A 22,752-nucleotide genomic window follows, 5' to 3' on the forward strand; every position below is an offset into this window, starting at 1 on the left:
TGGGCAGTGCTCCCTGCACCAAGAGAACCAGAATGGAGGCCCCAGAGCAGACAGGTCTGGGGACTCAGTGCCCGAGGCCCACCAGTCACTGTGCTATCGGAGCTGATCACAGGGAGCTGGGTGCAGTCAGGGGGCGGAGGGCCCAACCCCAAGCAGGGCTGGGAAGGAGGAGCCCACCCACACCTAGCTGTGGGGCCCTGACCCACTCCCCCCTTCTGGAAGCTTCCTCTTGCACACCCAGAAATGGGGCCCGGCACACTGAAGCGGCTGGTGCAGGCCGAGGACAGGGGCTGCAGGGCCAGATGGGCCTGGGTCAGAACCCAAACAAGCGACCACTAGCAGCCTGACCTCGGGCAGGGAACCCTGTCTGCTCTGTGTACCCATCTGTGCCACAGCAGTAACTCACGGTGTGGGCGGTCACACGCTGAGCCACACAGGGCAGCCCCAAGGCCCACGGTGAAGAGACCGCACACCTGGCTGGACACAGGTGCAGAGCGGGGTGACCCACAGCACGGAGCACACAGCGGGGCCTCATTCCTACAGAAACAGGGAGGCAGCACGTCATGGAGGCTTGGGAGGACCTGGAAGGGTTCAGAAAGGCGGCAACTGCTGGCCTGTGAACACAGATGCATCCCACAGCCTTCAACGGGTGCGGAGCAGGTGACTCCCCCTCGCTGGAGAGGGTGCGTCCTCACTGAGCACAGAACCACTGTGTGTGCACGTCCTTAGTGCAGCCCAGCAGTTTCTATCCATGGGAAAATGCCACAGAGAGTGGCAAACCTGGGGCAAGAAATTAGGGACGCCGTGGCCTCAGAGCACCAGGCAGACTAGAGAGAAGTTGAGAAATCCCCACAGTCTGGAAGCGGTGGCAGCTCCCAGCTGTGGGAGGAACTTGACCCAGCAGCTGCCAGGGGCTGCCCTGAAAGACAGGGATGTGATCAGCCTGGCCCAGGCAGTGGGCACCTCCACCCGCCAGGCTCCCGGCCCAGCCCACCCCACTAAACAGACGAAGGCGTGCACACCTGGCGGTGACACGGCCGCCCCAGAGCAGCACGGATGGGCCTCAGCACAGAGGCCACAGGCAGAGCCGGGCCCTCAGGGGCGCTCGGAGAGGGCAGCCACGGGGAGCCGGGCCGCGGCGAGCGGACAAGTCAGCTCACACAGCACGGCGGGTCCCAGGAGGAGGTCTGCAAGCCACCTTTCCTGCCGCGGACGGTGCTTTACTGAGCCCAGGGCAGGCGGTGGAAGGCGGAGCACGCCTGTGTTCACCAACGGCATACTTATTTAGGAAAACATCAACATGAAATTCAACAGCTTTTAGTCTGAGAAAGCGACCCCTCTAGACTTTGTGAGAGGCGGCTGCGAGGAGGCCGCTTTCCAAGCACTGTTCTTCGCGTCAAGCAAGGCTCTGGGTGCCCCAGGTGACATCTGCATGGCCTCACGCGGGACGTGGGGTGGGGGCCTTCACGCCGTGGCCGTTCACGCGCTGTCTTCCGAGGACCCTCGGGGCACCACCTGCCGTGCCCTCCTTCCCTGGCCCACGGCTCCTGCGAGCAGGCCGAGCACCGCACGGGCTCCAAACAAGGCCAGTCTGTCAGAGGCTCCTGGGGCCCACATCCAGCCCCAGGTGGCGCTGCCCTCCTGCGACTCTAAGAAGATGCCTCCGCTTTGCTGCAGCGGTTGCCGTGGAGATTTTGTTGGCTAGTCCTTCAGTTTTCTGTGAGCTGAAATTAGATCCACAGATTAAATCCAAGTGTCTGGACAAGAAGAGTCCTGGAGGGCGGTGACTGCCAGCACCCCAGGGGCCCTGCAGGTGACAAAAACAGATGAGGCGGCCTGGCAGTACAGCGGGGCGGGGACGGTGGTGACAGCAAGGCCCCAGGGAGGGCAGCGACCTCACAGCTCTAGCCAAGGGTTGCCACAAGGAAATGCAGACCAGTCTTTTGATGTTTACCCCAAAGAACTAAAAAGTGAATTGATGCAAAGCCTCCAAGTTTCAACATGTTGTGAATACCCTGAAGTTCCTGGGCTGATGGTTTCATTCAAGAAGTAAGGATCCAGGGGCTTAAAGCCTTGTCCAAGGGTCCTGCTGTGAGCCTGGCTCCAGGTCCCATGCTGGAGCCAGAGACCAGGAGCAGAGCTCCCTCCCCCCAGAGCAGAGCCTGCAGGACCTGGGATGGTGACCTCTGACAGTGCAGAGGGAACCTGTGAACAGGTCCTGGGCCCAAGGAAGAAATTCCCCAAGGATGGGGGCGAGTCCTACAGACAGAGGAGCACAGAAGCATGAAACGGCAGGGCAGGAGCACAGATCCTCCCCGAGGGACGGGTGACGACAGGAGAAAGTGATGCCAGCACACACAAGGCCCCGGGAGTCAGGCCTGGGAACCGCTGGAGGCAGCGGGAAGCACCTAAGAATGAGACGGAAGCGGGCTGCATCCTTAGCATCAACCCTGGGATGATCACTGACCCAGCAGCTGGTGGGGCTGCCTCTGAGAGCAAGGCCGCTGGACCCGCAAGGAAGGAACCTCCATTGCAACGGTCTGGATCCTATCACCACTGCCTGATACCTGCTCAGAAGTAAAATTTACCTTTTCAAAACACATGACCCTGCTAGCACCAGCAAGGACAGATTTGTGGGAGGCAAGCCTGTTGGGAGAAAGAACAATTTATCAGAGATGCAGGGGAAGGAGGAAGATCAAGTGTTCCTGAAGGGGAAAAGGAGAGGGTAAAACAGAAGCAGCTGGAAGGGAAGACGCAAGAGTTGTCACTGGACGTAGAGCAAAAGCGCACCCAGCCTCTGGGTGAGGACTGGCTGGATGGAGCTTCACATGTGAGGAACATGACGCGTTCCAGAGGGGCAGGGGGACACGCGAGCCCGGGGGAACCGCAGGAAGACCCGGCAGCAGCGTCGGGACAGCTCTGGGCTGGCTTTAGCATCCAGTCACCAACAGCTCACAAGCAAGGATGAAGGAGGTGGCCGGGGCGGGGTGCAGGAGGGAAGGAGGGCTGAACAGGAAACGCTTTGCAGGGACAGCAGCAGGATCCTGGAAACCAGGGGGACTGCAGGAGACGCACAGTGACCTCCCTCCAGGGTGGAACCCGCGGGGTCCAGAGAGCAAGTGGACTTGAGATGAGCCTATAGGAGCCAAAGCGGACAGCCCCCTTATGTTTACATTAATTGACCGTTGACCCAGGAAGATCTTCAGCAGTGCTCAGCACAGTCACAGGCGTCAGCATGGAATTTCACCTTCCATGAAGGACACACCCGAAAGTCACCTGGGTGCTCACACCATGTAAATTCATTACTGGTTACACCACGGTACTACCCAGAGGACCTTACAGGACGGCCAGAGGTGCCCTGATCGCCAGCTCCGCTGTCCCCACACACAGCAAGTCTGGGAGCCCAAGCTGAGGAACAAGAGCACCATGCCACCTGTAGAACGACCCTCGTCCTCAGCAGCTGGGGTCTGGGGGAGGGACCAAGAGTGCTCTGCGCCCCTGCAGAATCAGCTCCTTTGTGTCCAGAGAGCTCAGTACCGGGAGAAGTGGTGTTCTGGGAGCATCGAGGAGAACCCACCCGGAAAGTGTCTGGCCTGGGACCAGCACCCAAGCCACACTGCCAGACTCCACACCCAGACGGGAGCACACGTGTGCTCGCAGCAAAGCTGGGGGGAACTGGGTTATCCGACTCCCGGCTGTCTTAGTCGGTGTTTCCTGTTGTGAGCCATCCACAGCACTCACCAATGGTCAGCGCTGAGCCGGGCAAGAGTGCGGAGGACACACCATCAAGCCACTGAGGCACCTGTGCTGAGCACAGCCCTGCCTCGCACGTAAAGAGGGAGCCGTGGCCCCCTGGGAGTCAGGCTCCAGGCCAGGTCCCCTGGGCTCTCCTGTTCTCCACGCTAATCCTAACAGGTGCTAAACCAAAGGATGTGATGTAACGTGACACAGTCAGGAGTGCTGACGATTGCACGGAAACATTCGAGATGCATGTCACTGGGCAATGGCAGGGTGGAAAAGGAACTCTGCTGCACAGAGTGAAGCCTTGAAAGAGTGAAAAGCGGAAGAGTAAGGCTCTCAGGTCACAGGTCGCCAGCTTGGATGAAAATGATCCTCAAGTCACCAATCCAACCACACAATGTAACACGCGCATACTAATGATCCGGGAGCTAGTGAGCAAGGCAACCTGCACTCCCCAAGCTTATGGAAGAAAAACAGGCTATAAGGACACAGAGGAAGGGGTGGTGGAGAATATTAAAAGATAAAACCACCAATCTGATAGAGAGTAACTATGAAAAGCGTACAGCTAACATACTCAGTGGCATAAGACAATGTTTTCTCCCTGAATTCAGCAGCAAGACATGCGTGCTCACCACTTCTACTCAGTACTGTAGTGGACATTCTAGCCAACACAACAAGGCATGAAAAAGAAAGTAAGGGCATCCAGACAGAGGAAGAAGTAAAACTGTCTGCATTTTGCAGGCACCATGATCGTACCTACATAAACCCTAAGGAATACACACACACACCAGAAAACCCTATTAGAGCTAATGAATGAGTTCAGCAAAGGTGCTGGACACAAGATCAATATATGAAAATGAAATGCATTTCCATATGCTCGCAGTGAAGAATTCACAAATGAAATTAAGGAAACAATTCCATTCATAATAGCATCATAAAGAATAAAATGCTTGGAAATAATTTTTAAAGAAATGCAAGCCTTATACACTGAAAGTATCAAACACCACTGAGAAAAACTTTAAAAGATCTAAATAAAGAAAAAGAGATTTCATATTCACAGACTAGAAGACTCCATATTGTTAAAGTGACAATTCTCCCAACATAATCTTATAGATTCAACACAAACCCCACCAAAACCCCAATAAACTTTTTACAGACGCTGACAAATTGATCTTAATATATGTGTGGACATGCAAAGGACTTAAAACAGCCAAACAATCGTGGGGAAAAAAGGAACAAAATTGGAGTCTTATACTTCCCTATTTTGAAACTTCCCACAAAGCTTCAATAATCATGACAGTTTTGTACTGGCAAAAAGATAGACATATAGCATACAGAGCAGTGGAATTTAAACAGGATTGAGAGTCAAGATATAAATTCTGAACCCTTATGTTTACTTACATACTGATGTTCAACTGGTCAACCGATGTTCACCAAGGTCCCAAGATATAAATTCTGAACCCTTATGTTTACTTACATACTGATGTTCAACCGGTCAACTGATGTTCACCAAGGTCCCAAGATAATTCAGATGGAGAAAGGGTAGTCTTTTCAACAATGGAGCTTGAAAAATTAAGTATTTCATACAAAAAAAAAAAAAAAGACTGACAGAGCTCAACATGCTCAGGAGCTTGAGCCAAATCCAACTCAAAGCCTGATTTTATAAATGCAGTTTATGGATCAGCCACACCCACTCATTTACATACTACCTGTAGCTGCTCTCACCATAAAGCGGCAGAGTTGAGTAACGGTGATAAAGATTTTCTCCTCAGCAAAACACAAAGTATTTACTTCCTGGTCATCTACAGAAAAACTGCCAACACCTGACTTACAGCCTTACTTCACAACACCCACAAAATTTAACAAAAAATGGATAAATGTAAAAGCCAAAACTATAAACCTCGTAGAAAAAAACACCAGTGAAAATTTCCACAGCCTTGGGTTAGGCAAAGATTTCTGGGATATGACACCAAAGTCCAACCACTCAAAGAAAAACATTAATAAACTAAACCGCATCAAAACTACAAATATTTGCACTTCAAAGACACCATTAAGAAAATCAAAAGACAAACCACAGCTTGGGAGAAAATATCTGCAAATCATAACATCATAAAGGGCTTGTAACCAAGAAATAAAGAAATCTTGCAACTCAATAATAAAGATAAATAACCCCATTAAAAGCTATTAAAAGTGGGTAAAAGATTTGAATACACGTTTCACCCCAAAAATATGTGAGTGGAAAATAAGCACAAGAAAAGACATCCAACATGATTAGTTATCAGGAAAATGCAAATTCAAACAACGAGATCCCATTTCACACTCAACTAGAATTGCTATAAACAAAAAGACCGTAACAAGGGTTGGTGAGGATACGGAGAAACTGGAATCTCATACACTGCTGGGGGAAATGTAAAACAATAGAGTCACTTTAGAAAATAGTTTGACAGTTTCTTAAAAAGTTAAACCTAATAATTCACCAAATTTAAAAACAGAGTGACATAGCACTTCTACTCTTAGGTTATTTATCCAAGAGAAATGAAAACATTATGTTCACAAAAAAACATATAAACAAATGTTCACAGCAATATTATTCATAACAGTCAAGAATTAGAAACAACTCAAATGCCATCATTGTTTGACTGAATAAATAAAACCCAGAAAGTCCATATGAGATGCCATTTGGCAATAAAAAGGAATTACTAAGTCACACAATGCCGAGGAAGCAACACCAAGACCATTGTTCTCAGTGAAGGGAACTAGACATGAAATATCTATGATGTATTTATATGAAATATCCTGAAAAGGCAAAAAAAAAAAAACAGAGGCAGAAGGCTTAGTGGTTACATGGTGCGGGTAGTGGGAACGGGGAGTGACTGCAAATAGGTACTAGGGACCTTTTTAGGCTTTGTAATGTTCTAAAATTCCATTGTGACAATTGTTCAACTCTGTAAATTTACTTAAAAAAAACACTGAAATGGTGAATTTGATATGTAAAACAAATTGCAGCAAAGCCATTTTTTTAAAAACCATCCTCAGATAAAATCTTTCCAAAGCTCCACCTGTTTAGAGGACCACCATGTTGCATCAAGAGTCAAGTGTAAAGAGCCCTGCATCACCTGTCCAGCCTCATCACCTGGCCACTTTCTCCACCATCCCACCCGTGCGGCTGCCAGCACACAGGCCACGGAGCTGGAAAGTCTGAGCTTCCAGCTCTACCACAACTTTGCTGTAACCAGGGGCTCCTTCCCCTCCTTGAACCTGCTCCCACACCTCTGAAACAGGGATGAGATCTCACAGGGTCAGCCTGGGGGCCAGATGACATAGCACCCTGAAACCACTCAACTCGGAACAGACAGTCCTCCCTGCTGACCCAGGCCCATCATCACCGTCACCTCCTCTGAGGAGCTGTCTGCCCAGCCCACCAGGAAGCCCCATCGCTCTTATCCTTTTTGTTTCCTTCATGGCCCTTGCAGGGGGTTTTTCTTCTTTTTTTTTTTTTTTTTTTTCCTTTCTCTTAGTTCCTCATCCTGTGCTGAGGTCTCCATAGGGACAGACCTTGTGCTTTGTCCCCTGTTGTCTCTGCCAGGCCAGGCCCAGTTCACAGTGAGCACTTGCTGAGGTGGTGGGTAAGAGTGGTACCCAAGCCTGTGTGGAGGGCACATGGCCTCCGGTGTGGGCACATGGGGGCTGTCTCTCATGTCCCACTACCTCCTCTGGTCTTCCCCTCAGCAGTGCTCCAGACCTGCCTCCTGGAGCACTGAATGATGGTGAAGATGGTGTAGCTCTGAGGGTGAAAGGAGCCTGGAGACATCGCTAGAGCAGCAGCCTTGGGGAGTGACTTGGGCATGGGATCGGGGGTCAACTGGTTGGAAGAGTCTACGTGCTAACAAGAAAACACAGAGCTATACAAAAAAGATCTTAATGACCCAGATAATCACAATCGTGTGATCACTCACCTGTGATCCACCTGGAGGATCACAGACCTCCAGGAGAAGATATCCAGACATTTTGGGTGAAGTCAAGTGGGCCTTAGGAAGCATCACTATGAACAAAGCTAGTGGAGGTGATGGAATTCCAGCCTGAGCTATTTCAAATCCTAAAAGATGATGCTGTGAAAGTGCTGCACTCAATATGCCAGCAAATTTGGAAAACTCAGCAGTGGCCACAGGACTGGAAAAGGTCAGTTTTCATTGCAATTCCAAAGAAAGGCAATGCCAAAGAATGTTCAAACTACTGCACAATTGTACTCATCTCACATGCTAGTAAAGTAGTGCTTAAGATTCACCAAGCCAGGCTTCAAAAGTACATGAACCGAGAACTTCCAGATATTCAAGCTGGATTTAGAAAAGGCAGAGGAACCAGAGATCAAATTGCCAACATCTCCTGGATCATAGAAAAAGCAAGCGAGTTCCAGAAATACATCTACTTTTGCTTTATTGACTACACCCAAGTCTTTCACTGTGTGGATCACACCAAACTGTGAAACATTCTTAAACAGATGAGAATACCAGACCCTTATCTGCCTCCTGAGAAATATGCAGGTCAAGAAGCAACAGTTAGAACCAGACATGGAACAGACTGGTTCCAAACTGGGAAAGGTGTATGTCAAGGCTGTATATTGTCACCCTGCTTATTTAACATCTATGCAGAGTACATCATGCAAAATGCCAGGCTGGAAGAAGCACAAGCTGGAATCGAGATTGAAATAGCAATAATCTCAGATATGCAGATGAGACCACCCTTATGGCAGAAAGAAAAGAGGAACTAAAAAGCCTCTTGATGAAAGTGAAAGAGGAGAGTGAAAAATCTGGCCTAAAACTCAACATTCAAAAAACTAAGATCATGGTATCTGGTCCCATCCCTTCATGGCAAATAGATGGGGCAACAACGGAAACAGTGACAGACTTTATTTTCTTGGGTTCCAAAATCACTGCAGATGGTGACTGCAGCCATGAAATTAAGCCCCTTGTTCCTTGAAGTAAAGCTATGACCAATCTAGACAGCATATTAAAAAGCAAAGACATTATTTTGCTGACAAAGTTCCATCTAGTCAAAGCTATGATTTTTCCAGGAGTTATGTATGAATGTGAGCATTGGACCATAAAGAAAGTTGAGTGTGGAAGAACTGATGCTTTTGAACTGTGGTATCAGAAAAGACTCTTGAGAGTCACTTGGACTGCAAGGAGATCCAACCAGTGTATCCTAAAGGAAATCAGTCCTGAATATTCATTGGAAGGACTGATGCTGAAGCTGAAACTCCAATACTCTAGCCACCTGATGTGAAGAACTGACTCACTGGAAAAGATCCTGATGCTGGGAAAGATTGAGGGCAGGAGGAGAAGGGGACGACAGAGGATGAGATGGTTGGATGGCATCACCAACTCAATGGACATGAGTTTGAGCAAGCTCCGGAAGTTGGTGATGGACAGGGAAGCCTGGTGTGCTGTAGTCCATGGGGTCGAAAAGAGCCAGACATGATTGAGGGACTGAACCAAACTGAACTGAACATGCTGACAGGCGACCAACTTTAACTGAGTCACCTAAGATGGGTATGGGAGGGGCACCGGGAACAGTCACATACAGGACATTCTGGCCATGTGCATACGTCCTCTTACTGGAGGATGACATTAAACATACTAACTGAAATGACATCTGTATATATTTCACACATGCTTGCTCAGAAACAAATGGAGGTGAATATAATTGCAGCATTTTGCATTAATTAAATTTTTTTTACTTTCCTTGGAATTAGGAGTTGAACTCAATATGTAAATTAATGCTAGTAAGTGTGCAGTCCATGGGGTCGCAAAGAGTCAGACAGGACTGAGCAACTAAAGTGTGCAAACTAGCAAGGCGTTGGCACATAATATTAAGGGAACTAGAGGGCTTTCCAGGACCAGGCTGGGGGGATTAAATACAAGAGGTCTTTAGAAATGTTTAACTTTCTCTGAAGGAGCAGGCAGGTTTTCTTCTTTCGCATCCACTTTCTATTACATTAAGTTCTCATTTGATTTATCCAATAACCTATGCCAGTAATTTTTACTCACCTGCTTAAAGACAAGGCGGACTCTTCCACCTCAAGTCACTTTGCTGGCAGGAAAACCTTATGCCAACCACTGCACTGCCGTCACCTCCTTTCTCTGGTTTCCCTCTCTCAAACTAGGCACACGAGTGGATAGAAGGATGGATGGATGGATGGACAGATGGAAGGAATGGAGGAAAGAACAGGGGAGGAAGAGAGGAAAGAAGAAAGGGCTCTCACAGCTTGGGGCCATCACCCACCTGTATGCCTCTGCACAAGTTTCTGGTAGAAATAAGCAGGGTGCGCGCCGCGCCTAGCCAGCCAGAGGCTGTCGCAATTTTCACAGCGCCTTACATATCACTGGGGATGTACGTGGGTTGGAGCTTGGAGTTGTGAGAAAAGGCTATTGCTTGTCCTGGAAAGATCTGGGTTAAAGTCCCAGAAGTAACACTTTGAAGAAGTTCCCTAACCTAAGTCTGATTCTCCAGTTTTAAGAATTTATACTTTGCAGAACTGCTAAAAGAACTAAAATTAAAATGTACCCATCTGTCATAAAACCCAAACGAGATGATGCTCCTCTATCAACTTAAAGGAGTTCCCTAGGAAGCCTCGGACTGACCAGATTTTCCAACAATCCCCAAACCAGATAACAACGGTGGGCGAGTGCCCAGACAGAGCCTGGAGCATCTTTCTAAATTCTGACTCAGGTCTGCCTCTAACCTTCCAACAGGAGCTGAGCCGTCTTCTCCCCATTTTGTCTTTGCCTCAAGTCAGGTCAAGACTGGATAACACCTAGTAAACACCAAAAATGCTAAGTAGGCTAGGCAGAGAATAGAGGACCCCACAAATCACTGTACTTTTTCTAAGCACATGCACACGTATCATCTTATCCTAGGCAGCATCTAGGATTATCACAGCGTCTCCTTTTTTTTTTTTTAAGATGTAGTGACTGAGACTCAAAAGATAAAGCTGTTCACTCCAGGCCATACAGGTAATGAGCATCTCTGGAGAAGTCAGAGCACCTGACTTCCTTTTCTGAGCCACCTCCCTAATTAGTGAATTCACCAAGGCCCGGCTGAGTGCCTTCCATGGACAGTTGGTGCCTGCTTCACTGGGTTCTCCATTTAATCACTCAGCACCGGTCTAAAAGCATCCATGACATGCGAGACACAGGTGCAGGAGGAAGGGGGCTCCTGGAGTCGGCCTCGCTCAGTGCCAACTTGCTAGCTTGACGTGAGAAGTACTTCAAGCCTTAGCTGTCCTCCAGCCACAAAATGGGCCAACAGAAGCCGACTTCTCAGAGGGCCATGGAGAATTAACTGACAGGATACCCGCAAAGGGGGTACCACGCCCGGGCTGAGGACTCAAAACGTGAGCCAGGGGAGGCTGTAGTCAGACAAGAGCTTCGGCCTCAAGGCGGAGACACTGCGGCAGGCACAATTAAGAACTGAAGCCGGCACCTAAGTTTTAAACAGTGGTGAGCGAGAGCCACGACAAAACCCGCGTGTGGCCGCGGGGTGGGCAGGCGCTTCAGACCTTGTCACGGAAGGATGCTGAGGTGAGATCTCAACCACAAGAACTGAGGAGCGGATTTGAGGGAAACTGGAGGCGCGAACACAGCCCCGTGCGGGGGTCGCGAGCAGAGCAGGTCGCAGCTCGACGGACGAGGAGGCCTCCAGGCCCGCGCACGGGGGGCGGGGGCTGGGAGGGGCTGGCACGGGGAGGGGGCGGGCGTCGGGAGGGGCTGGCACGGGAGGTGGTCAGGCAGGTCAGCAGCGCAGCTCCGGGACTCAAGGGGTGCAGCTTGAGGTCCTCTTACAGGCATCGTCGTCCGAAGGCGGCGAGGACGCGGATCCGGGGCGACAGTCAGGCAACGAAGCCCCGCCCCCCATCTCCGCCCATCCCGCCACCCGGAGGAGACCGGGCCTGAGGCGCCCTCCCCCTCGCGGTCCTCTCACGGCCGAGAGACGGCACGCCTCCAAACGCCCTCCCGCCGGCCGCCCGCTCACCCGGATGCCCTGCAGCACCCGGACCCGCTCCTCCTCGTCCATCCCGAAAGACGCCCTCCGGCCCTCGCGGCTCTCGGCGCTGCCCATGGCGGGAGGCGGCTTAGGAGCGCCGGCGCTGACGGGACCGGCGCCACCTGCCAACAAAACCGCGTCCTATTGGCGGCCGTTCGGAGTCCAGCCAATCCCGGCGCGGGCCGCAGGGCATTGTGGGGGCTGTAGTCTCGCGGCGCCTCCCGCCGGACCAGGAGCACGAGGCGCGGCGTCCGAGGTCAGACAGCGCGCGGCGGGATGGCTGAACGAGGGGGCCGGGCCGAGGGGGCCAGGACACCAAGGAGGCCGCAGCGGGCGGGCGGAGCCGCCTCAGATTCGCGGTGAAAAGGCAGCGAACGGGCCTGTGACTGAGCGTCCTCGGCGCTGAGGAAGACGACGACGTCGCGATGCGGAAGAGAAGCTGGACCTGGCGGACGCTCCTCTCGGGGGAGGAGGCGGTGGAGGAGGAAATTCGTGCGAAGCCCCTGACGCGGAAGAAGGAGGCCTAGGGCCCAGCTCGGAGAGCGTGAGGGAGCAGAGCGGACCGGAGGAGAGCGGCCAGGGCCTTGCCAGCAGGAGGACGGGAAACGGTGCTCAGCGTTCAGGAGACACGCGATGTGCCGGAGCGTCGTGTTCACGCCTGTCTAGCTGGTCACAGGTGTAGTGGTCGCGGCGACCAGAGAAGTGCCGACATCGATCTGCCACAGTGCGCCCCAAGCGGAGTTTGGGATCTGGAACTGGGGCACCCCCTGCGGTGTCCCAAGGAGGAAAGAAGAGATTAAAAAAAAAAACAAACAAAAACAAGGAGGATCTCGGAACGCAGGAAAGGAAAAAGACCCTTTTTAGTCCTTCCCTCCCCCATGTTGTAGCCATTAAGGAATTTCAGGTGCTCCTGAGCAGTATAACCTGTGTCCCCTTCTACACCGGTAAGGAGAAGGTATTTGCCTGACTCTTCCCTCACCCGGGGAGAAGGCAATGGCACCCCACTCCAGTCCTCTTGCCTGGAAAATCCCATGGGCGGAGGAGCCTGGTAGGCTGCAGTCCGTGCGGTCGCTAAGAGTCGGACACGACTGAGCGACTTCACTTTGACTTTTCACTTTCATGCATTGGAGAAGGAAATGGCACCCCACTCCAGTGTTCTTGCCTGGAGAATCCCAGGGACGGGGGAGCCTGGTGGGCTGCCGTCTATGGGGTCGCACAGAGTCGGACACGACAAATGACTTAGCTTAGCTTCCTTCACCCAGTATACGTGCCTCATCCAATCAGCAAATGACTGGCAAGACCCCTATCCCGCTCCTTGCACCCTAGGTATAAAATTGGACCAAGGACCCCCGTTCAACTGTTGGCTCACCCTTGAGCCAACCCATTGTTTTAACAGTGTCTCCCACTCTAATAAACTTTATTTCTCTCTCATTCTGTCTTGTGTCTGGAAATTCTTTTCCAGCTCGCAATCGGACCACAACACCCCCCCATCCTGACTGCTCCATGAAATAGTAAGGGTCATTTGGAGCCTCTTGGAACCTGGAAGGGCAGGGGTGAGGAGGAGAGAGTGGAAAAGAGAGTGAGCCGCTCTGAGTTGAGAGCAGCGGGTGGCGGGCAGGGGGGAGCCTAAGAGGATTTTTATTCTCCAGGATAACAGGGACATCTGCCAGTTTCCTTCAGATTACTTTGATTAGCAAATCTCCCTGCATCCCTTCCATCCTCCGTCTCTCTCCTATAAACAGAGCCTGAGTGGGGGATTCTGGTGCGAGTTGTTTATTGGCGGACTACCTCAGGAGAAAGCCGAGATGCCATCAAATTTGTGAAGCTCTCTGCAACCCCACAGTGGAGGACATCTTTGCAGTAGCCATGGAGATGGTTGACAAGGACCATCCCTGAAGCACAGCCTGCCCTTCACCACCATCTGAATGTGAGGGGGACAGCAGCAGCCTCCCCACTGCCCCTCCTGGTAGACTCTGGTGGTTGGGGAACCTCCCCTCTCCAGCCAGGAGAAACAGGCATTAGCATGACACTCAGGTAGGCGTTCCCATGGGGTGCCTGCTCAGAGCACGCGCTCCCCACGTGGAAGACTCAGGGCTGAGAGTCTGGGTCGGTGCAGGATGGAGGCGCTTCCCATCTGCCTGCCTGGCAGGTTGGACGTCTCTCCCCGTGGTCTGGGTGTGGAGGTGCCAGGCCTCGGCTAGTAGCATCACACCTGCCGTGCCCACCTCCTTCGGCCCAGATGGAGGGGGCGGCTGCAGAAGGCCACTGCCCCTCTTAGCAACAGAATTCCCAGAAGCCAGTCTCTCCTGGAGTGGCACTGGTCACCCCAGCCAGGACCAGGCCCTGGCAGAGGGGCAGGGTGGCCTGGGTGGCTTTGACCAGCCAATCACTCCCGGGGTCTGACGGAACCAGCCGCCAACATCAGGAGGCCTCTCCACCCCTGCAGGTCCCCTGCAGGCTCTCCCTACATCCAGGAAGTGTCGCTGGGGAGCAAGCCTCCAGGTGGGACCTGCCTCCCCCACCCCCCCACCCCCAGCCCCACCACCACCACCACCGCCAGGTTCCTTTTCGCTGAAACTTCAGCCTCAGGAAAGGATGCTTCGGGGGAAGAACCGGCCAGAGAGGCACTCGGGAGTCGAGAGCCTGCGCCCCAGCGCGGCCCCAGGACGGGCAGCCCCTGTCGCGGTTCTCCCACGGCCAGCTTGCAGCACGTGGCCGCGGGTGCCGGGGGACCGTGAGCTCAGTGGGAAGAGAGGGGCTTGGTTCAGCGAAGGCGCGTGTGCCACTGGCTGCGGAGGGGTCGGCGGAGCGGAACCGGTCTGCTGATGGCTGCCTCGTCGCGAAGCGGTCCCTCCTTAGACGCCCCCGCGCACACGGGCGTGCGTGCGGGTACAAGCTGCAGGTACCCACGTGCACGCGCAGTTGCACATGTGCGCGTGCCCCAACCGCCCAAGCTGTAACCTGAGCTGGGCTTCGCGTCCCTCCAGCACAGACTCTGGCCCCGCTCCGGGCAGAGGCTCCACGTCGGGCAGGCAGAGCCAGGCCCAAGCTTGCGGAGCAGCCCAGGCACGGCCTCGGGGGCCACCGAACCAGACCTGCCTCGGCGGCTCCCCCGGAATGTCGCGCCCCCACACCCTGCCTCTCACCTCACACTGCTGTATTTTCTTCCCTCCTGATAAGATCGCTCTCTGGATCGTTGTTGCCTGTTATTTGTTTATGGTTGATCTCCAGGCAATACCGCCCACACAGCTCCCAAGACAGAAGCTTCAAAGCCGAGAGACTGCGTCGGCTTCATTCATTCCGGAGTTCCTAGCACCTGGCACAGGCCCTGGGACGGACCGCATGCTCAGGAATGGGCCCTGGCTGGCTGAGTCACTGACCCACTGACCGACTGACTGACTAGGCTCCCCTGCTGGTGAGCCAACCGCTCCAGGTTCAGAGAGGCAAGAATCTGAGTAATTGAGAGGAGAGACTTTCATTTCGGTCCCAGCTGTGCTGCCCAAGTGGTGGCTTCACCAAGTTCCCTCGCTGCCCTCTGTCTCAGTGTCCCCATCTGTAAAACAGGCATAAGCACAGTAGGTGCCTGTAGCGGTGATGTGGGGTTGGCTGGGTTGATACATGGCTGCACAGGGACCCAGAACAACAGCAAAAGGAACATTCAGTTATCACTAGTTACCGTTCCTGGGCTTCCTGGGTGGCTCAGATGGTAAAGCGTCTGCCTACAATGCAGGAGACCTGGGTTCGGTCCTTGGGTTCGGGAAGATCCCCTGGAGAAGGAAATGGCAACCCACTCCAGTATTCTTGCCTGGAAAATCCCATGCACGGAGGAGCCTGATTGGCTACTGTCCATGGGGTCGCAAAGAGTTGGACACTACTGAGCGACTTCACTATCTATCGTTACACTATCCATCATCCAAAGAAACCTCCCGAGGTGGGGCTCAGATAGGGGACATGGCTATGAGATCGCAGAGATGGAATTTGAACTATGGCCCAAACATCTCAGAGGATGAAGCCCTTTCTAAGGCTCCACCGGCTGCAGCGCCTTCCTTGGAGTGTGGTCTGCCTGGCCCTTGGGTGTGAGGCTTGGGATCTGGGATGAAGGCCCAGCAAAGGGTGTGGGCCTGGGAAAGGGGAGAAGGGGCTGCAGCCCCAACTCTCAGACCTGATGGGAGACCATCCTGGCACTGGCTGCCCCACTTCCACCGCCTGCAGCCACACCCCCTCCCCATCACGGGACTCTTAACAGGGTTCTATGAATTCATTCAAATGTATGCACAAACTAAGGAATCGACACTGCGCTGTAATAAGAGCTACAAGCTGACAAGATTCCTCCTAGAGCTAGTGGTCATTCTGGCTGCCTACTTGGCACAATGGTTTTCCAGCCTTTTGCACCTATTAGCAGGGGAAGGAGGTGCCCACCTGGGAGTGTCGGGTGGGGTCTGAGTAGCTGAAGGGGTCTCCATCAGAGCTGCCTGTGCCTTGTCTGCATTCAAGGTCCCACACAGAGCTGGGGCCATACCAGAAAGTGACTGGGGACCGTTCCCTTTCCTCACATCATCTCTAGCACCCTTCTCAGCCAAGCTAAACAAAAACACCTTCCAAGTGGAAGCCTTGTGTTTGCTGAAAGATAGGCTTCCTAGGTTTCCACCAGCGTGAGAGAGAAGAAAGTTTTATTTTAATTTTAGTTGCAATTCCCTGACTATTACTATATCTAAAGTTAAACATCTTTTTATTTACATGCTGCTCATTGATATTCTTTTGGGCTTCCCAGGTGGCGATAGTGGTAAAGAACGTGCCTGCCAAGGCAGGAGACCTAAGAGACACAGGTCTGATCCCTGGGTTGGGAACATGCCCTGGAGGAGGGCACAGCAACCCACTCCAGTATTCTTGGCTGGAGAGTCCCATGGACAGAGGAGCCTGGCGGTTGCAAAGGGTCAGACACGACTGAAGTGACTTAGCACACATTATGCCGGATAGACTGTTTTCATATAGATCTCCACCAATTACATAGATGTTTATATAGCTCTTATCCTTTATTGAAGATTTCATTGTTTTGCCACTGAATTTAAAAAGCCAGCTTCATGGTAAACTATTTTCCACATGTGCACAGTACATATCTAGATTTGTTTCTCTATTCTTTAGCTATTTTTATAGCAACTCACCACTGATTTAACTGCTATAACTTCATCAAGTATTTTGAATGTCTCACAAGGAAACTCCCCTGTTTTACCTTTTAAATTTTCTTGAGGGAAAGAAACCATCTTGTTATATATCATTACCAGTCTTCCTGAGCTTTCAGCTGGGGTTGTGTTGGATTTATAGATTGATTTATGGGAGGCCTGATATAGCTAGCTCTTCTTGAAGGCCATTCAGTAAACTTTGGTAGGTTTCTTTATTTAGTATTTAGACATTTTTATGAGGTTTCTCTCTAGATATTTTATGGAATTTGTTTCTCTTAAGAATGAGTTCATTTTTCATTTCATTTTCTAATTGGTTTTTGCCAGTATGTAATTAAGCTATTGATTTTTCTATGCTGATCTTATATCTGGCTGCACTGCTAAACTCCTATTGGTTTGCCAATTGATTCTCTTGAGATTTTTCTAGGTGGATGATCATATGGTCTGCAGATAATCTCAGTTTTGTTCTTTTTTTCCAGTATTAATGACATTTTCCCTGATACTGGCTTGAATCTCCAGTAAAAAGGTTGGATAGCGCAATGATAGTAACTCTGTTTCATTACCGAGCAGTGGCAATTAGTGTAGAGTTTCAGTGACTCTCATCATATTAAGAGAGAACCTAATTTGCTAGAAATTTTGTTTTTTTTTTTATCATAAAAGTACATATGTTGAGCATTTTCAATAGTGTTTTTGTTCTCTATGAAAATAATTACGTGGTTTCTCTTGTACTCTAGAAAAGCAGTGACTTAAACTGGTAGATTTTTTTCTAAAGTTGACACCTACTTGCATTCCTGGGATGGAGCCTGGTGGGCTGCCGTCTATGGGGTCACACAGAGTCGGACATGACTGAAGTGACTTAGCAGCAGCAGCAGCACACAATTATCGTGGTAAGGAATCCACCTGCCAATGCAGGAGATGTAAGAGACTTGGGTTCGATCCCTGGGTTGGGAAGATCCCCTGGAAGAGGACAGGACAACCCATTCCAGTATTCTTGCCTGGAGAACTCCGTGGACAGAGGAGCCTGGCAGGCTACAGTGCATGGGGTTGCAAAGAGTCAGACACGACTACAGCGACTTGGCACGCACACATACACAATTACTGGGGAGAGAAGAGGGAGAAGCAGGCAGGGCCGGGGAAGCGCACTGAGACGCGGGGAAGGCAGAGTGCTGGTTAGGCCGAGAGCGGCTGTGTGGACAGCACCCCGTTGTCCGTGCAACCCTCGGGCCTCTGTTCTATGTGACACGTTAGTTAAGTGTTCTGCGTGTGTGTTTATGAAGGGGATTGGCATACAGCTTTATTTTCCTGAGCTGTTCTCTTTTATCTCTTCATCTCTCGAAACAACTATTTCGTGGATCAGATGCATTGCTCTTGTTTGTATCTCAGTCATTTCTACTTTAGTTTTAATTACATCATTCTACTTTTTTGGATTTTTTAATGGTTTTTAAGTAGTTTCTTGATTTGAAAGTTTATTTCCTTTATTTTCGATCTTTTCTAATAAATGCATATAAGGCCCACCTATTCCTTTGAGCACTGCTGTTGCAGAAAAAGATTCTGTGATATGGCATGTCTGTGATCATTGAGACATAAATAGTTCACACATTATATATTTTAATTTTTGCTTTAATCATGAGCTATTAAGATGTATTGTTAATTTCTATTTCTATTGCATTTCAATCAGCCTAAATAATAGCAGCTTTTGCAGCTGAATAAGATTTCCCTTATGTCATTGCACAGGTCAGTTTTTCAGAATATTCCATTTGTGGTTAAAAGAATATTTAACCTCTGTCAGTTGAGTAGAAGGGTGGTTAGACGAAGCTCATTACTTGTTTTATTCAAACCCTCTTTTACTCACTTTTCTCTATGAGAGTTTTGTCACAGGTGCACACTAGGACGCTGAGGACCTGTTTCCTCTATCTGTGGCTCCGCCATGCTCTGGCTCTGTATATGCACACGTGGAGCTTTAAATGCAGTAAAATGATCATCGGTTACCCTGTCTTCAGCATGACATAGCCCTTTCTTTTTATATTAAACGCTTTGGCCTTGAATTCTATTTCATCTGAATTTAAAACTACCCTCTTTTTTGTTTTATTAGCATTTCTTTCCTTCATGTTCATTTTTGCTGGATTATTTCTTTTAGATATATACTTCACATAGTTTTTACTTTTATCCAACCAGGGTTTTTTCTTTTAATTAATTCAGGTAACCCATTTACACCTAATATGAGGACTGACATTGTTAGAATTGTTTGTTCCTTCTTTGGGGTTTGGTTCTTTGTGTGTTATACTTCTTGATTTTTCTCCCCTTTCTTACATTTTGTTATACCCACTGAATTTTCTTAATCTTCTCGCCCTTTAAGAGTGCTACTGAAGGTTACATTTAGGAACCGCTATCTGTAGTTAAATCACCCCAACAAGCCAGACAACTCAGCTGTCCACTCCATTTACAAGTTCTCTAGAATTTGTGTCCCGTGATTATGCTATTTTTTTCATTAAAGTGTAACACACATACTTTACATGCCCACGTCTTAGGTGCACAGCTTGGTGGATTTCTCAAGGTGAACACGTCCCTGCCAACAGGACGCAGGGCAGCACAGAACACCACCAGGTCTCGTCGAGCTTCCGTGACGCCGCCATCACTCCCACCACAGGTGAACAGGGCCCGCCAGCACCACGGTGCCCAGAGTCTCTCAGCCCACACGTCTGAGTGCGCGTCTGTCCCCTCGCCTCCGGCTCGTTCCGCTCAGCGTCAGCCCCTGCGACTCCTGCGCATAGAAGTGCGTGGCGCTGCTGCTGGCCTCGTGCCGTGCAGACGCTCCTTCTGCAGCTGTGTCACGAATGTTTGCGTTGTCCCGGGGTGTGCATGTGGCTGGGCTACATGCATAGCCCAGCACCCATCTTTTGGAAGAGGTATCCACACACTCCTTTTGGATGCTCACCCGGGACAGGGCATGACTGTTCAGAGTTTGAGGACACTGTCAGTGTTCCAGGTGGGGTATCACATTGTCATTTAAAATGCTGCTGCTGCTGCTAAGTCGCTTCAGTTGTGCCCGACTCTGTGCGACCCCATAGACGGCAGCCCACCAGGCTCCGCTGTCCCTGGGATTCTCCAGGCAAGAACACTGGAGTGGGCTGCCATTTCCTTCTCCAATGCATGAAAGTGAAAAGTGAAAGTGAAGTCGCTCAGTCGTGTCTGACTCTTCGTGACCCCATGGACTGCAGCCTACCAGGCTCCTCCGTCCATGGCATTCTCCAGGCAAGAGTACTGCAGTGGGGTGCCATTGCCTTCTCCTGTCATTTAAAATACCTTACTTTAAACAACCAACACTCTTTGACTCTGGTTTTTGAGTGTTTATTTTACTTATTTCTTTAGCTGCGCCAGGTCTTGGGTCTCACTGCAGCATGTGGGGCCTCGTTCCTGATCAGGGATTGAACCCAGGCCCCCTGCATTAGGAGCATGGACTCTTAGCCATTGGACCACCAGGGAAGTCCCAACACTCATTTATGCGTTAAAAAAAAAAAAAAAAAAGGCTTTAACTGTTTTACCCGATCACTGTTGTACCCCATCGTTTCTCCTCTGTAGAGCTGATTGCCCAGCAGTTGTGTGTTTTTAGAGAACATCTGTGGGCCTTAAATATCTGGCCTCTTGCATGCCTGGAAGTGTCTTTAGTTTGCCATCACAACGAATGGTAGCATCGTTAGTTAGACTTCGTATAAAGTTATAGATTCCAGCTGATTTCCACTGAGAACTTTGAAAGTGAATGTGAATTCTTAGTTGTGTCCAACTCTTTGGGACCCCATGGACCACAGCCCACCAGGCTCCTCCGTCCATCCATGCGATTTTCCAGGCAGGAGTACTGGAGTGGGTTGCCATTTCCTTCTCCAGGGGGATCTTCTCGACCCAGGAATCGAAGCCGGGTCTCCCACATTGTAGGCAGACACTTTTACATCTAAGCCACCAGGGCAGAGAATGTTGAAGATGCCGTTTATTGCTGCTTTGACCCCTTGAGGGGCCCTCATTCTCAGCATTCTTGCATTTCTTCAGTTTGGGGGGAATGTCCTCCGTCATTTCTTGGAACATGTCTCTTTTCTCTCTTTCCAGACCTCCTGTGTGATGGCTTTTACAATATTTTTGATGTATCCTTCGTGTCCCTTGACTTTTATTTCATGCTTTCTACTTCTTTGTCCTTTTATGATCATTCCTTGCTTAGTTTTCCTAGAATGTGAATATTCCGTTTTTGACCTTTGGTTTTCCCTAACTTAGCAATCAAGTTTTTGACCTTCTTTGGTTTTGTTTCTTTTTGTTGTTGTTGTTGTTTTAACAAAGGCTATACACTTATGCATCTGTCTGAAGCGATTAATTACATTCAGAATCCCTGTCCTGCTTTCTCTATAAAATTTCCTCCCTCGCTCTTTTGTTGTGTTACTCTTTAGAGAACGTGCTGGAAGGGCTTTCCTGTTACTCACATTCAGAGTCTTGCATCGCCTCACAGGTGTGCGAGTAGGTCTCAGCCGTTAGTGGCACTGGCGCCGGAAGGGACAGTGACCAGACGGCCAGCTGTCTGGTGGGAATGGGGTCTGCCCTCAAGCTGCAGACCCTGGCCTTCCACCCCCTTTCTTCCCCTCCCCCCTCCCAGGCACGCCTTCCCACTGTTCCCCGGTTTGCAGGCTGGCTAGGTGACTCCACAAAGGAATTGTTTGGTGGGTGCTTGGGAGTCAACGCTAGGTGGAGGTGTCCTTGTCCTCCCTAGGGGGAGAAAGAGAGAAGGAGAAAGCCAGGATGTGTGGAAATTCTTCTAAAGCCCAAGGGTTGAGCCAAGAAAATGAGACCAGATGGCAGAAGTGGCCACAAAAGGGAACCCAGCATGGCACAGGTGCACGTTCCAGGCAAGCAAGGGCGTGACCCGGGAGGCTCCTGTGGGCGCTGCGTGTTCATGGCTGGTCCTTCTCAGCCTGTGGGCTGCTGCGTGTTCATGGCTGGTCATTCTCAGCCTGTGGGCGCTGCGTGTTCATGGCTGGTCCTTCTCAGCCTGTGGGCGCTGCGTGTTCATGGCTGATCCTTCTCAGCCTGTGGGCGCTGCGTGTTCATGGCTGGTCCTTCTCAGCCTGTGGGCCGCTGCGTGTTCATGAGTGATCGTTCTCAGCCATCCAGGGACTTGAAGGTGGATGGGTGGGGTTAGCCCAGAGCTTCTTGGTGGGATGAAAGGAAACTTGTAGCCCCAGCCCCACTCCCGCAGGACGAGCCCCGAAATGCCACTCCTTGGACTCCTGAGTCCTCCCCTTTCTGATTTCATAAGATTCAGGCTCCGTGTCTTTTGTTTCTCTGAGGCTCAGTCGTGTCCAGCTCTTTACAAGCCTTTGGATTGCAGCCCACTAGGCTCCTCTCTCCATGGGGTTTTTCAGGCAAGAATGTGCAAGTGGGTTGCCATTTCCTCCTCCAGCGGATCTTCCGGACCCAGAGATCAAACCCGAATGTCCTGTGTCTCCTGCATTGCAGGTGGATTCTTTACCTGCTGAGCCACTGGGGGAGCCCTTTGCTTCTCTGAGACTGGGATAAATCCAGTATAGTGCCAGATTCATGGGCTTTGTAAATGGAGAAAACCCCCCTCCCAGCCCAGTCTTGATGTCTCTGCAACTTAGAATTGCACTCTCGTGTGTGTTATAAACATCTTGTCTGCCAGACCTAAGAAATTCACGCACACTCTCTGGCTGGTTGAGTTCCTGCCCTGAATCTGTATCCTTCATCACAACTTGACAAAAGAATGGTGCTCTGAGGCCTGTTTTATAGGCTTTCT

At 50.7% G+C, this 22,752-nt stretch overlaps 1 protein-coding gene across 3 annotated transcripts in view; it reads right to left on the reverse strand.

The window, feature by feature from the left end:
- The window catches only part of CHCHD6 (coiled-coil-helix-coiled-coil-helix domain containing 6), an 89,914-nt gene extending 77,752 nt beyond the window's left edge, over nucleotides 1–12,162 (reverse strand). For 2 of the 3 annotated variants that reach the window (XM_055557484.1, XM_055557483.1), the window contains exon 1: nucleotides 11,773–11,987. In XM_055557484.1, the coding sequence (XP_055413459.1) occupies nucleotides 11,773–11,859 (87 nt within the window). In that variant the 5' untranslated portion in view covers nucleotides 11,860–11,987. Of the gene's footprint in view, nucleotides 1–11,772 lie in introns of all 3 variants that reach the window. The other variant, XM_055557486.1, reaches the window with a different exon arrangement.
- Nucleotides 12,163–22,752: the final 10,590 nt, after the last annotated feature.

The sequence above is a fragment of the Bubalus kerabau genome, chromosome 20 (assembly GCF_029407905.1).
Source record: "Bubalus kerabau isolate K-KA32 ecotype Philippines breed swamp buffalo chromosome 20, PCC_UOA_SB_1v2, whole genome shotgun sequence".
Classification (NCBI taxonomy): domain Eukaryota; kingdom Metazoa; phylum Chordata; class Mammalia; order Artiodactyla; family Bovidae; genus Bubalus; species Bubalus kerabau.